The following is a 16442-nucleotide window of genomic DNA, read 5'->3' on the forward strand; positions in this document are numbered from 1 at the left end:
GAGCCCGTGCTCCGCAACGAGAAGCCACCACAACGAGAAACCCGCGCACCACAACAAAGAGTAGCTCCTGCTCACTGCAACTAGAGAAAGCCCACGCGCAGCAACGAAGGCCCAACGCAGCCAAAAATAAATAAATAAACAGATTTATAAAAATAAATAAATAATAAAAATAAACTTTAAAAAAGGGTACATACGAACTTATTTGCAAAACAGAAGTAGAGTCATGGATGTAGAAAACAAACTTACGGTTACCAGGGGATGGAGGGGGGAGGGATAAATTGGGAGATTGGGATTGACATATGCACACTACTATATATAAAATAGATGACTAATAAGGACCTGCTGTATAGCACAGGGAACTCTACTCAATACTCTGTAATGGCCTATATGGGAAAAGAATCTAAACAAAAGAGCGGATATGTGTATATGTTTAACTGATTCACTTTGCTGTACAACTGAAACACAACATTGTAAATCAAATATACTCCAAAAAAAAAAAGACCCCCGCCCCCCTTAATGATCTAAGACATTGGCAAAGACAGAAGCCAGGGCAGAAGTCAGATGCCACCACTGTCACACACACGACCCATATAAAGATCATTTTCACAAACTTAGCATGTATGAAGGGAAATACCATAATCTTGACTGAAAATCTAATACCAAGATTTTAATACTCTAAGCAGAACTTTATCATAATAAACATTATAGCTATGTCACTTCAAAAGGTTGTCATTTTAAAAGACTTCGCAAGAAAAAGGGAAAAGTAGCTAAATAAAATTAGTCATCATTTACTATAAAATTATAGTGTTCCTGCTGATTTATATTATAATAATTGCATTCTTTTGATAAAAAAGAGCTTTAGTTTTTAAGCCAAGGAAACATCTTAAACTTTCTTACAACCAAGCTAAATTTTAAAGCTCTATTTAAATTCCAGAGATAATGTTACTAAAGAAATCAAAACGCTTTTATGTTTATAAGATTCTGATACTGTACAAGTCGAGATAAGGTGTGCTGCATTACAGCTTACAAAGCACTCTGACAATTCTACATGCAGAGGCACCATCTTTCCAACTGAGTACTTCTCAGCACGACAATACAAATGTGTGAAAGAACCAGTGATTTAAAAAGTGTCACGTTCTAAAACTCTATTCTGCAGTACTACATCATTCAGATAATGGAGATGTTCTACGTAACAGCAGCGATCGAAATCCGGGCAGGAGAAACTTGCCTCTTTCCCCCGGAAAACACAGCAACTTTCTCTACACGCTCAGGTCTCCCAAGCGGAGTCCGTCCCGGAGAGACTGAGAAAACTGACTTTCGCTCTGCACGTACAAAGATGTGACAGTCACACACGGTGACGGTAAGGCTTTCTGGCAGCTCCAGGCGCTGACAGTCAACAACTCACCCCGGACCCGGCAGAGGCACAGCACTCTAAGGCCTGTTAGGTGCCGTTCAAGTAACCTGAACCCGCTTTCAGCGGAGGAGAGCGCACGGTGCCCCCGACGGCCCAGGACCGAAGAACACAAGACGCACAAAAGTGACGGGCTGCTTTCCAAACAACGCCTGAAGCCAAACGGAGCAACACGCCCCCCGCCCCCGCCCGTTCATTTAGGAACATTTCGTTACCACAACAAGAGCCACACAAGAAAATCACCTGTCGTTGCTGCTCTACCACAGGATGACGGCCAAATGCCCACATCTCCCCTTTTCCGAACCTGCGAACTGGTCGGTGAGGGAGGGGGCGGCGCAAGGTGTGGCGGCTGGGGGAGAAGGGGGGTGGGGTGGAGGGGGCGGGGGGTGAGGGGTCAGGGGGTGGGGCGGGGAGTGGGGGGTGAGGGTTGAGTGGAGGGGGCGGGTGAAGGGGGTGGGGTGAGGGGAAGGGGTGGAGGGTAGGGTGGGGCGGGGGCGTGAGGGGGTTGAGTGGAGGGGCAGGGGGTGAGGGGGTGGGGAGGGGGAGGGGTGGAGGGGGAGGGGTGGAGGGGGGAGGGGTGGAGGGGGAGGGGTGGAGGGGGAGGGAAGGGTGGGGGCAGGGGGTGAGCGGGGGGAGGGGCCGAAGGGGGGTAGGGGTGCGGGGCGTAGGGGGTGGAAGGGGAGGGTGAAGGGGGGTTGAGGGGGTGTGAGGGAGGGGTGGGGGCGCCCTCCAGGTCTCTGCGTCCCGACCTCGCAGGCGGCCTGCGGACTCGGGCTCGGGCTCGGGGCCTGGGCTCTCCCGCTCTCTCTCGCCGCCGCGGCCACTGCCCACCCGCCCGTCCCTCGGCTCCCCCGCCGGCCGGCGGGCCGCGGCTGACCCCCAGCCCCTCACCCGGAGCTCCGGACGACCTTCTTCCACACCGGCTGCACAGGGCCTCGGCGGCTCCCCAGGCCTGACCCTCGCTCTCCACCTGCCCGCAAGAAGACGCCGCCGCCGCCTGCATCGTCGCCGCCTCAGATGTGAGGCCAGCGCCGCGTGCCGTCCCGTCGTCCCTCGCGGCAGTGGCCAATCACCGGAGGCGGCGGCTCCAGGGAGCCAATCGGCGGCGAGGAAGCTCCAGCCCTCCCCCCAGTCAGCCTGGGGCGGCCGGCTGCCCGAAGCTGTTTTTTGTTTTACCCCTGGACCCTGAGAGACAAGGCCGCGTGGTCCTCAGGAAGCGTTTCATGGCCCAACCTGTGTCGAAAGCATCACCAGCACGCATTACTCACTATATTGCTTTAGACGTCGCAAGTAGCGAACGATCCTTTATGTTGAAGTTGTCTTCCTTCGCTAGTGGATCGTAGCGGCCTTAGTGGAGAAGCCAATCTAGCTACCCATCGGTGGGGAGATTTGGTTAACAATTTCAAACCAAAGGGGTGGTCATTATTACTAACAGTTGTCGACACTAATGGTATATATACAAGGCCTTGTGCTGAGAAAGTTTGGGGCTGCTAAGAATTTGTAAACTAACAGGTTCCTGCTTGAGAGGTATGTAGCCCTCTACCTAAAAGGGTAACTTCTACTAAGGCAGCTTGTATTAAATGCCAGAGGAAAGTTAGAGAAAATAAGAATTGTCTGCGTTGTATGAAAAGCCTTCCTAGCGAATATGGGGTTTGCACTAGACCTTAAAACCTGGGTAGAACTTACAGAGGTAAACAGAAGAAATGAAGCATTCCAGGGAGAAAGAACCGCGTAAGCAAGGGAAAGTAGGTGGGAGATGCTGTGGCCTATTCGGAATTTATAGACCATTTGGCCAGAGTTTTAATTTCCTTAAAGTGGGCTTTTTTGGAGAAGTATATTGGGGTCGAATTTTAAAGAGTCTTGAATGTTGGGCTAAGGAGTTTGGACTTACCCTTTAAGCAGTAGCGTCCTGGGGAAATCGAGTGAGCAAGGGATGAAGTAATCTGGTAGCAATTTGGCAAGTATATTGTGGATGAAGCACCTGGGGATGGCAGGGTGCCTTCAGCTGTTAAGAATAAAAACCAGCACATAAGCTTCATTTTCTCTTTTTCCCTCGATATGTTTTTTTGGAAATAGAAACAGAAGTATTCTGTTCAAAAGCTCACTCCTGGTTAATATTCCAAAATATGCAAACAGCTCATACATCTCAATATCAAAAAACAAACAACTGAATTTAAAAAAATGGGCAGAAGACCTAAATAGACATTTCCAAAGCAGACATACAGATGGCTCACAAACACATGAGAAGATGCCCAACATTGCTAATTATTAGAGAAATGCAAATAAAAACCACAATGAGGAATTGTCTCGCACCAGTCAGAATGGCCACCATCGAAAAGTCTACAAATAATAAACGCTGGAGAGGGTGTGGAGAAAAGGGAACCCTCCTGCACTGTGGGTGGGAATGTAAATTGGTGCAGCCACTATGGAAAGCAGCATGGAGATTCCTTAAAAAACTAAAAAAAGAACTACCATATGGTCCAGCTATTCCACTGCTGGGTATATATCTGGAAAAAATAAAAACTCTAGTTCAAGAAGTTACATGCACCCCAATGTTCATAGCAGCACTATTTACAATAGCCAAGACATGGCAGCAACCCCCGTGCTCATCAACAGACGATTGGCTTAAGATGATGTGGTCTATATATACAATGGACTATTACTCAGCCATAAAAAAGAATGAAATATTGTCATTTCCAGCAACGTGGATGGACCTAGAGAATATTATGCTTAGTGAAATAAGTCAAAGAAAGACAAATATCATGATATCACTTATATGTGGAATCTAAAAATTAATACAAATGAATCTATATATAAAACAGAAACAGACTCACAGACATAGAAAACAAACTTACAGTTATCAAATGGGACGGGGTGGGAGGGACAAATTAGGACTATGAGATTAACAGACACACATTACTATACATAAAGTAGATAATCAACAAAGATATACTGCATAGCACAGGGAATTACACCCCATATCTTGTAATAACCTACAGTGGAATATAATTTGCAAAAAACCCCACAAAGAACAAAAGCTGAATCACCGTGCTGTACACCTGAGACTACCACAACATTGTATATCAACTATATTCCAATTTTTAAAAAAGCTCACCCGTACTCAAAAATCCTTGTACTTTGCTGCCCTCGGGAAAAAGTCCTGATTTCTTAACCTATCTCCACGCTACCCAACCAATAGTTTCTATTACTAATCCAAAACGGAATTTAGAGTACCAATCAAGCCAGTATTCCCACGTAGCCTGCTAATTTTTCTAGTTTTGTGAGTGGTATTACCTGTTCCCCTCATCTGGAATGCCCACTCTTTCCTCTTCATCAATTCATATGCTCCTCGTCCTTCCTGGGTCAGCTTTAGAGCCACCTACGCCTCCTCCAAACCTTCAGATTTCTCCCTGCACTCAACATTGTAGCAATTAGCCACATCTCCTTTTCCACTGTAATTTGAATAATGACAATCTCATTGCATAGGGGGTTTTCTTGCGCCGTAAGGTGAATTGAATGTGGTGCAGTACAAAGGAATTAACTCTGATTATCACCAGGCCAAATGGAGGGAATTATGCCTTGGTAATCCCAGCTGAATAAATTCTGGGTAAATCGGGGTCAGTGAGAAATACAATGACATGTTTAGACCTCATATAATAGGTCTTAGTACCTCCCGGACCTTTCAAATGGAGCAGCCAGAATTATCTTAATATTTAATTTCTCAGTCATGTGTCTTTTTTTTTTAGAAGGTTTTTCAAGCGACAGCTGTTGTTGTTGTTTTTAATTAATTAATTTGTTTATTTTTGGCTGCATTGGGTCTTTTTTGCTGCGCGTGGGTTTCCTCTACTTGCGGCGAGCAGGGGCTGCTCTTTGTTGCAGTGCGCGGGCTTCTCATTGCGGCGGCTTCTCTTGTTGTGGAGCACGGGCTCTAGGCACACAGGCTTCAGTCGTTGCGGCTCGCGGTCTCTAGAGCGCATCCTCCGTAGCTGTGGCGCACGGGCTTAATTGCTCCGCGGCATGTGGGATCTTCCCGGACCAGGGCTCGAACCCGTGTCCCTTGTATTGGCAGGTGGATTCTTAACCACTGCGCCACCAGGGAAGCCCCATTTGTCTTTTTGAATACTACCTCTTCCTTGTTGTTTTCTTCCGGAACTCCTTTTAGACAGTAACAGGACCTTCTCTTTCTATCCTTTATTTCTCTTAACCTCTCTTTCATATTTTCCACTCTTTATCTCTGTGCTGCATTCTGCATAATGTTTTTCAGATGCATCCCCTAGTTAATCAGTGCTCTCTTCACCTGGATTTGATTTGCATTTAACCTGACCACTGAGTTAAATTTTCAATGACTAATCTAATTCTAGACGTTCTTTTTTTCTTTTTCTAAAAATTTCCAAATTTGCCTGATCTTTTTGGATAGTATTGTGTACCTTTCTCATGTTTTTGATTCTATCTTTTATTAATTTAATATTTTAAACACTTATTTCATTATGTACCTCCAAATTTCTTTCTCTGACATTCTTGAGGGGTCCAATTCTACAATTTATTATGTCTACTGATTTTCATTCATGGTGATTTGTTTCCTCATGTGTTTGGTAATTTTGGATTTTAAACTCACGTTTGGGAGTGTTTATCTGTGGGAATCCTTTTTTTTTTTTTTTTTTTTTTTTTTTTTTTTGCCACACCATGCAGCTTGTGGGATTTTAGGTCCCTGACCAGGAATTGTACCCAGGCCCTTGGCAGTGAGAGTGCAGAGCCCTAACCACTGGACTTCCAGGGAATTCCCAGGGAATCCTTTGAAGCCAGCATTAAGGATATATTTCTCCAGATTATGTTTTTGCTTCTTGTAGAATATAGTTCCCAAAGAACTATGAATCTAGGACCACTTTAATTTCTTGGCTTGTGTTTTCCTAGACTACTCCAATAGCATATTTTGAATCCCAAGCCCCCCTGAAGGCAGGTGTGTATTCTAGATTACCTGGGGAGGTATTTTCCCCACCCAAAAGTATACAAGATAGACAAACTTCTTTGCCTTTTAGCCAACTTGTTCATGCCCACCAGCAGTGTATGAACCTTCTAGCAAATGCTTGGATTAGCATCGGTTTTATTTTTTGCTAATTCATGGCTGTCCTTTCATATCTCCTTGTGGCTTTAATTTGCATTTCTCTAAAGACTGATAAGGCTGGCATCATGTCATATTTATGGGTCATTCAGGCTTTCATATTTGTTTGGTGGGGGGACATGTTTGTCTATTTCTTATTGATTTGTATCAATTCCTTATTTATTCTGGATTCCATTGCAAATATCCTTTTCAGGCTGTGACTTGTTTTTTCACTTTGATATCTCTTGTTGTCCCAAGGTGTTTTATTTCACTATGGTATTTTCATTAAGACTTGCAATATTTGCATATTGTTTAAGAAGTCTTTCCCCAAGCTAAACATTCATGTGATTCGTTATCTTCCATGAGCTGTATTACCTTCCCTTCTACTTTAAAATTCAGTTTTGTTGTTGGTGGTATATGCATAGGAGTGGGAGGAAGTGGGGTGCGATGGAACCCAGTAATTTGGATAGACAGGGTCATGAACCTTGATTTACCCTTTTCCTGTACACTGTTGGTGTAGTGCCACCTCAGAACATAGAGACAGATATTCCACGGTGGCATTTTATTATGATTTTTTAAAAAAGGATCAAGTATATTTGAACTTCAATTCTGCTTTTGTTTCGATAAAACCTTGGGTTTACCATTTTCCTTCTAGACTCACTAAAAGTATCAGGTTGTCATGAAAATAACTGATTATACAACATTCACAGAGGCTGGTACACGGTATGCGCCCAGTAGAAATGAAGCTGTGAACGCTCACTTGGTGTCAGAACCCAGCAGTAGGGAGGACACGCCAGCCAGCGTAACACGGTCTCCAAGGGCACCAGATGGCGCCAGGCCCATGACAAACAGCATTTGCAGTTTGGTGCCTTTCTTACCTTTGGAGGTGGTTTTCAGGTCCTCTGCTACTTTACCTCTGACCTTTCTGTTCTGAGTCACTGCTAGCAGAGGTGTGCATTGAGAAGGTATAAGCTGTCTTCCATGAATATTCTGGAGGGGGCAGAATACCCCTCTTTCAGGAAGTGACTCTGGCTTTGTCCCTAGAAATTTCAGGGCAATGGGGCAGGAAGGACCTTTAGCAATCACTGAATCCCACATCCTCATTCAGGATGGGGAAGCTAAGGCTCTGACCTTCCTGGGTAGAGCTAGAGTCCCAGTGTTTTGATTTCTGGACCATGCTCCTGGACTTTACTACACCAATTCCCATGTCCACTTTCAGAAAACTGAACTTTGGGAATTATAACAGAGATGCACTGCATAGACATTAAATTTTAGATTAATGGACAGATGACCAGTGCTGCTCCAGGCCAGATTTGGGGGCCTTTGTAGGGATGAGCAAGCTTCAACCTTGCTGCTATGAAGAGTTAGGGGATAGGATGGGGTCTGCAGTGTCCTTTCTTGAAAAGTAGTCCCAAGGAGAGCTCTGGGGCCTTCCTGGGTGAGTTGGGTGTGGGCCCTCAGCTGCAGAGCTCAAGACACTTCTGGCCTGAACTTAACCAGCAGAGGTTGACTTGTGGTTCCCAGACTTTAGTGCGCTTAGGAATTCCTTGAGAGGTTATGAGAATGCAGAGGCCTAGGACCTAGAGGTTCTCACTCAGAAGGTCAGGGTGAAGCCCAGGCCTGTGCTATCTAATAGCCGTCCTGTGGCTGGCTGTAACGGGACCAAGTCCCACACTGAGAGACAGATTGCTGTCGATGGGAAAAAAATGCACAACCTAAAAGTTGAGAGTTATGTTCTATTTGGTGGACAAAACTGAGAGCTTCACAGTTCACAATGCCAGAGAAATTAATTCCCTAAAGAACTATATCAAGGGTCAGTAAAAGAAACTAAATCACCCAACTCTAATGAGACTGGAGTACAAAAACCATTCAGACCAATGCAGGGCACTTGCTAAAGATAAGAAGGTATTTTTTTCGTTTTTTTTTTTTTAAAAACAAAGCTCCCAGATATGCAAAAACCTTATCAAGAGACCTCATCAGTTGGTCACAACCCTGGCACCTGAAGGCCGGGGGCTGTATTCAAATCCCCACTTCTCAGTGCAACCTGGAGGAAGATTTCTACATCTTTGAGCGTCAGCTTCCTTCGCTGCTAAATGGGGCTGATATCGATACTGTGAGGATTAAACAAGATAATAGATGAACGACTTGTAAACTATCCAGTACAATACAAGCCTTATGAGTTCTTCTAAAATGTATAATAGATTAGATTATTAATTCAAAAAACAAACCTGAGGGCTTCAGCCTGGGCGGAGGCAGGTGTCAGGCGGCCCTGAAAGGGTCAGGGAGTTTCTGCCACAAAGACTAGGTAGTTGGAACATCAAACGATTACTATGAGTTAAAGAAAACCAGACACCACACCTCAAGGGAATGAATTTGGTGCTTTTCTATGTATGGGAAGATGCAGAAGTCTGGGCTCCCTGAAATCATTCCTCAGCTACCTGGGGCCAGTACCCTGTGTTTTCCCATCTGGAGACTCCTCATGGTTTGCTGTGTGGGAGGGCTGCAGTGGTCCATCCTGGTTCCCTCAGGGCTCACCGCTGGGCCGCTGTACTGTGACGGCCTGATGGCTGCAGCACGCTTGGTTTCCTGACGTGGCAACGACATTTTCTCACTCGCATCGCCTTACACTCTTGAGGTCTCTCCTGACTCCTCTGTGGCCCATGTGCATTTCTCTAGTGACTCTCATTCCAAGACATACATTCACTGCTATCAGATTTTCTTCTTTTGGAAACGTAAAGCTGTAGACACCAAGGAAGAAACAACACTCATATTTTCAGAGATTTATTTCGCTTGCGTTGAGGCAAGGAATTATGATTAGGAAATCCCCAGGGGGCAGAGTCAGCGACAAGCCCAGGCTCTGTGATCCCTCAGTGGTGAGGCAGGCCAAGGGGAGCGCGCTGGGGTCGACAGCCCCTTGTTTCAGACTCTAACAGTCCCTGAGGGTGCTGCTGTGCTGTTAGCTGTAAGGCACCTGGCCAGAGGGGTGCCCTTGACCTTTCCGAACTCTGACCTGCCTTTTTCTCACGGGCAGAGGCTCTCCATCCCTCCTCTCTGATGTCATAAAAGAATAAAAACACTTCACGCAAAGCTCGAGAAGCACAGTCACCTCTTCAGGCGGATGTTGTCCCGCCATGGTATTTTCTAGCTGCCACTTTTGGTTGTAAATGCACCCTTACTCCCCACACTCTAGTCAGATATGCCATTAAATGCGGGTCACAAACTCTGGTTATGATTCTAACAGGATGGCCTCCATTTGGATGATGGCTTCTGGGAGAAGATGAACAAACGCTGGAGGCGTGTTTAATTAAGCTCGCTGTGGCGAAGGGGAATTTCAGAGCCACGAAGAATGGAGGCTCACCAGGGAAATTTAATGCTCAGCCTGCCTCAGACACTCTCCTCTTACCTTCTCCCACCTCCTCACCTTTTATCTGAATGGCAAATAAAACTCACATCTGAATTGACAGGAATTTTCTGGAAACTAATACACTCATTCCTATATTCACCGGCCCATCTCATTTTAGTGAAAACAGTATATTAAATGTCATATTTCACCATGGTTTTTATACATAAAGACGCTTCCTTTTGTACACAAACCTTCCCCACCAGGGCTGAACCCCGGGTGGTGGATTCCCAGCAGCACCAAACACTCTTTTCAAATCTCTTTTTCTGCACCATCCATTTTAGGGTTCAATTACTCTTTTTTTTTGGTCTTTCTTTCATGATTAGCCTTGCTTTTTGAGGCAAACTGCATTTTCCTAAAGATAGCCAGCATATACGTTATCCCCTGCAATGCAATGCTGACACCCTTCCTGTTGTCACCCCCAGTCTGGGCTCAGTGTACTTTCTGATTTGTTCACTTTTTTTTGATGACTATTGAGAGGCTATTATTTGTCTAAAAGTAGGCTGAGCTCCACGAGGATGGTAAAAGAACTAAACTCACTATTCCTTTTTTTTTTTCTTTTGGTTGCACCTCTCGGGGGATCTCAGTTCCCCCACCAGGAATTGAACCCGGGCCTTCAGCAGTGACAGTGCCAAATCCTAACCACTAGACCACGTATTGTGTTCACGGTTAATTCCCTCAACTGCCCCATGAGGTATTGTGTTCACGGTTAATTCCCTCAACTGCCCCATGAGGCAGGTATTATGATCCCTCTCCTGGAGCTGACAAAACTACGTGGCGAAGTGTGTTCAAACCAGCTCTATCTGGCGCCAGTGCCCAGGACACTTTACTCTGTGAAACATTTCTCGCAAATTCTGGGATCAGTCCGCCCCCTCTTTCCTTTGCCTTCTGAGTGTAGGTCTTTCCATGTTTCTGTTTCTCAGCCTCTTTTCATGCTTCATTCTCTCTTTTTCTTTTCTGGCTGCACCATGCGGCATGCAGGATCCAGTTCCCTGACCAGGGATCGAACCCCGGGCCCCCTTGGGTGGAAGCGCAGAGCCTTACCCACTGGCCCACCAGGGAAGTCCCTTGCCTCTTTCTCTTGTTGACGGTCTGTTCCTTGCTCTCCCAGCCATTCACTCACCAAACATTTACTAAGCTTGTACTGTGTGCCAGGCAGGCCCTCTTCTGAGCAGTCCCTGCCCTCATGGAGCTTACACTCCAGGCTAAAAGCAGATCAGCAGTAAAACGTGAGGACAGATGCTGGGATCTGCTATGGAGAAAAGGGAAGACAGGAAGGGGAGGGGAGTGTCGGGGAGAAGGGGTGCTGGTCAGGAGACCTGGGAGGGGTGGGAGGGGAAGGAGCCTGGGGTCCGGGGGGCGTCTGGGAGAAGGCCTCTCAGTGGAACAAGCAGCCAGCTCAAGGCCCCCGAGCTGGGCGACCAGGGCCTGTGTGGACAGGTCAGGAGGGGTCAGAGGCTCACCGCAGGGCTGGAGGCCACTGAGGACAGCCACTTTCTGACCGACAGGCTTTGCCATCAGCCACCCGATTTATGGGGACGCTCTACCATCCCTGCTCCGGCTCTGGGTGCGTGGGTTAGGGTGTTAACCCCACAGGGAAGCTCATTTCTGCCTCTCAGGGGTTTGGGTCACAGATACCGCAGCCCCCCAGGGACGACAGGGGGCAGTAATTGGCCCAGGCTCACGGGGGCTCTGAGGGCGGAGCTGTCTCCACCCTGCCGTCACTTCCCCTGGGAGCTTGAAGCTGCTCCGAGGGCACCCGCTTCCAGGGCCACATCGTGACCACAGCCCCCCGTGTGTGCCTCTCTGGTCCCTGCCGCTTCCTTCCCCGGTGCCTGTGAGGCTCTCCCTCATCTCTGCCGCTGAAATCTCACCTCGTAAAACTTGAGCTGGGCCCCTGAGGGTGGCCCCTGAACTCCACAACCCTCCGTGCCTCTGCTGTGGCCTCCAGTCATGCCCTGGACGACAGTTTATTTACAGTCTGTCTTTCCCGTCTCACCGTTCCTCCTCCGAGGCGCCACCACGTTGTTCATCCTCAGCTCTGCTCACACCCTGTAGCCTCGTGCCCTGTCCAGCAGGTGATTCATTTGTCAAGAAATGAAAGCAAGAGGAAGAAATCCCATGTTGCAAATATAAAATGTAGGCAAAAACACCAACTAATAAATTCTAGTACTTTCAGGCTTACAAAATACTTTTCTCCACAGTATCTCAGTTTATCTGCACAAGTCCGTAGAAGGGAGTTTCTATCCCTTTAAAATGAATCAGGCTTTTGCCTTAAATTTCCATTACACTTTATCTTAGAACCTCTGGACCAAAGAGATAAAATCCCCTGAGTTGGGTTCTGGTATGTCGCGGGGAGGGCCGGGACCCAGGAATGGGGACAGAGGAGAGGGAGCCTGCCCAGAGATCTGGTCTGAAGCGGAACAAGCAGCATCAGTGAAGTGAAAGCGCAGGACAGAGCCAGCCCTGGAGCCCGGCCGGGGGAGCCCCGATCCTGCACAGCAGCTGGAGCGGGCAGGTGTCTGTGTCAAGGCCCAGCGCCCCTGAAAGGAGTAAATACTGGTTTTCTGCCTCTCTTTTCAGTGTGAAAGGATAATTTTCAAAGAAAAGGTAAAATCATGGCTCCCATTCAGATATAAAATGAACAAGTGTTAAATTTATTCCGCTCATAGTTGCATGTGGGAACTAGGCAGTTGCTAGAACTGGTTCAAGGGAGAGGCACGCGTTCATCTGGACTCGAAGATGCCAGAGGATTGTGCAAGTGCAGCGAAACTGGCTTTTCCAGAGGAAGGAGGGCTGTCCCTGTGTTTGCATGTCACAGACACGGACTGTTCTGAGCTGCTATCAGTTCTCCATAACCTCAGACCTGCAAAGCGTGCCTGAAGGGTGTGCTTTGTGCAGTGTGCAGTTTTCTGTCCAAGCACAGATTCTCCTGACATGACCTCACAGATTCTAAAGTTGAGCCGCTTTAGTGGAGGGAAATTGACAGTGCTGGACAGTCGTGTATCTGATAACTACCAGCTGCTGACACTGTCCTGTGAGGAGACATCACACACACACACACACACACACACACACACACACACGGGCCCAGGGCCTCCCGTGTGGGCCTCACACCTGTCACCACCTGTGCAGTTTAATCATCGTTCCCCTTGCTCCGAACTCACCTGCTCGTATCCATTCTTGCCTGGACGTGCTCCCACCCTTCTCACAGAAGCCAAAGTGACCTGAACATGTGAACTGGAGCAAGTCCCTGTCTTTGTTAATAATCTTCAACAGCCTGCTGTTGCGTTTGCAATGAAACCCTGCGAGACCCTGTGCTCTAAGCTTCCCGCCTGCTTCTCCAGCTGCCTGGTGAACCAGTCTTCCTGTTGCATCCCTGTTCTGCCACACCTCCTGGAATTCTCCTCTGTGCTCACTCACCTCGGAAAGGACTTTCCTGACCACCCCTTTAAAGGGGGCTCACCCACTGCCCCATCCGACAACTGTCTAAGCCTCTTTCCACCTATGAAAACCCGGATCGCAATTTATGATCCTTTTTATGCCCCTCCCCTGGAGCACCAGTTCCATGAGTCTGTCTTGTCCCTGCTGTTTTCTCAGACTGCACGGCAGACGCTGAATGAATAAAAATCTCTTATAGTTGACAGATCTTTCATATCCTATTGACAGGCAAGATATTCACTTTATTATTGCTGGCAGGAATATAAATTGCTACAGCTTATCTGAAAATAAATTTGGCACTATTTATGAAGAGCCTTAAAAATACTCTTAACCCCTTAATTCCATTTTGAGGAATCTATTATAAAATAATAAGAGATGTGGTATAGGGCTTCCCTGGTGGCACAGTGGTTAAGATTCCGCCTGCCAATGCAGGGGACACAGGTTCGAGTCCTGGTCCGGGAAGATCCCACATGTGGCAGAGCAACTAAGCCCGTGCGCCACAACTACTGAGCCTGCACTCTAGAGCCACAACTACTGAGCCCACGCGCCGCATCTACTGAAGCCCGTGTGCACTACAGCCCATGCTTTGCGATGAGAGAAGCCACCACAATGAGAAGCCCACACGCAGCAAATGAAGAGCAGCCCCTGCTCGCCACAACTAGAGAAGCCTGTGCACAGCAACGAAGATACAACACAGCCAAAAATCATAAACAAAAACAAATAAATTTATGGAAAAAAAAGAGATATGTGGTATAAGATTTAGTGACAAGATGCAATCTTAAAAAAAAAAAAAAAGGATGACCAGTAGGAAATAGATGAGCCATCCTACAGTGGGGATATGGTAAAAGCACTCTCAATATGGAATAATGTGTAGCATTAGAACCATATCCTTCATGTTAAATAAAAAGGCAGATGGAAAACTTTATATTTCAGTTCTGCCTAAAAATAAGTATATGTATAGAAAAACCCTAAAGAAGTAACCACTCTTGTTTGGGTATATAACTAGGTAGTGAGATTCTCGGTGGTTTTAATTTTCTTTTTACTCTTGGATATTCCAAATTTTCTAAAATGAGTTACAATTTTATAATCAGAATAAAACAGATTGTTTTAAAAAATGCTCTATAAATCCACCCTCATCTCTATATATCTCTGAGTTACTCTGCCACACCAATTAGATTTAAATTAACTTATTTTTTCTAAAAAGTGTCTAGGCCTTGGTGGGTCAATGAAGCAGTCTCTCTAAAACAACACAAAACAAAAACCCTCTGATATGAGATTTTACTGCCTCTTTTCTGTCTAAAACTTAATCAAGCTACTTGATATAACTTGATATAATTTCTGTTATTCCTTAAATTTGTTATTTATTCATTTTACAAACATTTGAGTGTCAGCTTTTTGCCGGGGTAGGTACGTACAATATGAAAGTTATTCCAGACAGGGTTCCTGCTGTGAAGAGACTTCTACTTCAAACTTAACTCCTTTCAAGTGTAATCCAACACACCATAAACCCCTTACAGCTTTGTGCTCTATTTATAGCCTTCTCCCACTGGCTCTGGCAGGACCATGAGCTGCCAGCCATCACAGCTAGGGGCACTTGGACAGTCTGGCAGGGAAAAGAGTGAGGACAGATTATTCTTAGTTGAAGTTTAGGAAGCATTACTGCCCTGCCAGGACTGGAATGAGGAGGCCGTCATGACACTGCCTGGAAAGGGTTCTGGTTCACTGAATTACTAACGTCAGATTAGTCCAGTGATAATTGTGGCTGAAGACAGAGATGAAAACCCCCGAGATTAAATACATTATTTTGACTTCAATATACACAGTGACACAGTACATTATAATCTATTTACATGAAGTTACAATGATGGCTCTGAGAACACGGCAGAGAACCATGGCTCCAAGACTCCCTTGTCCTGCTGCAGAGACACAACCTAGCGCCGTCAGCAGCGGAATGTCCTTGCCTGCACGAATGATGGAGAAGAGGTGGAGGAGCGGCCACTGAATGGGAAAAGCTCACCAATGTCATCCTGTCAAATCAGTTTGTGCTGGGCGTGCAGCTGATGACGGAGAGGCTGTGAAAACAGCTTTCTCTCTCGCGCTGCTGCTGATAGACAGACCCTTCCACAGAAATTCTGCCTTAAAAGTGCACGCACATCAGAGAGGGGACAAAGCAGCGATGTTGGTGAGGGAAGAGTGCAGACCTTCCATGGAAAAGTAAAATGACCAGAAGAAGTAAAAAAAAAAAAAAAAAAATTGAAATCTCATCTCATTTTTTTCTGTCCTATGCTGTGCATTTTAGACAAACTCAAATTAATTAGAACACCACTCTCAGGTCTAGTTTCATAAAACATCTTTTACTTAAAAACGAAGCCTCTCTGGGGTGTCAATATGGGTGTGAGCACACATGTTACACATGAATAAACCTAAGTTAAAGCATGAAACATAAAATTAGTGCTGCAGAGTGCTTTGCGACTGTCTTACAAGAAATAAATATTGCGTGTTAATTAACAATGGTCCTCCACCAAGGATGAATCCTGGTAAATGAAAACCCCTTTGGGCCAGGGGAGCACCTGGAGCTAGCCTATGCCAGCACCCCGGGGGCTCCCTTTTGGAGCTGGTGGTCAGGGTGGTCAGCTTGGGAGGAGGGAGGGCATCACAGGACCATGCCTCAGAGTCAAACTGAGGTCGTCCCAGTTGCTGTGATGTAAACGTGCCATCGCTTCATCCCTCGCAAACCTCTAGCTGAATTAGCCTTTTCTGAGCAAGGTGACTGTGAAGTAATAAATTCCCTGGGAATTCACAAGGAATCTTAGGGAGGTCACTGGACTTTTAACAGAGTGTGGAATGGAGGTTTAAGCAGTCCTGTCTAGAATTAAGGGACAGCGAGACCCCAGCAGATGTCTGGATTACCCGAGATTATTTAACACGAGTGACCTTTACATACATATAAACATGCCATGCGTCCCTACACCGTTACCTTGAAATTCACATATTTTAAAATAACGAGATAGATATATAAATTAAAATCATGTATAAACAGTTAAATCTCTGCTTTAAATTACAAAACGTTACTGAGTATCTTTCCTACAGTT

At 46.2% G+C, this 16442-nt stretch overlaps 1 protein-coding gene across 1 annotated transcript in view; it reads right to left on the reverse strand.

Moving 5' to 3' along the window:
* The window catches only part of RNF17 (ring finger protein 17), a gene marked incomplete at both ends in the record, with an annotated part of 128752 nt that extends 117066 nt beyond the window's left edge, over nt 1-11686 (reverse strand). The window contains 5 exons of the mRNA XM_079721645.1: nt 1316-1563; nt 1673-1760; nt 2161-2596; nt 11033-11114; nt 11595-11686. Of these exons, the coding sequence (XP_079577771.1) occupies nt 1316-1563; nt 1673-1760; nt 2161-2596; nt 11033-11114; nt 11595-11686 (946 nt within the window). The remainder of the gene's footprint in view (nt 1-1315; nt 1564-1672; nt 1761-2160; nt 2597-11032; nt 11115-11594) is intronic.
* Between the last annotated feature and the right edge of the window lie 4756 nt (nt 11687-16442).

The sequence above is a fragment of the Hyperoodon ampullatus genome, assembly GCF_949752795.1.
Source record: "Hyperoodon ampullatus genome assembly, chromosome: 16".
In the NCBI taxonomy this organism is placed as follows: domain Eukaryota; kingdom Metazoa; phylum Chordata; class Mammalia; order Artiodactyla; family Ziphiidae; genus Hyperoodon; species Hyperoodon ampullatus.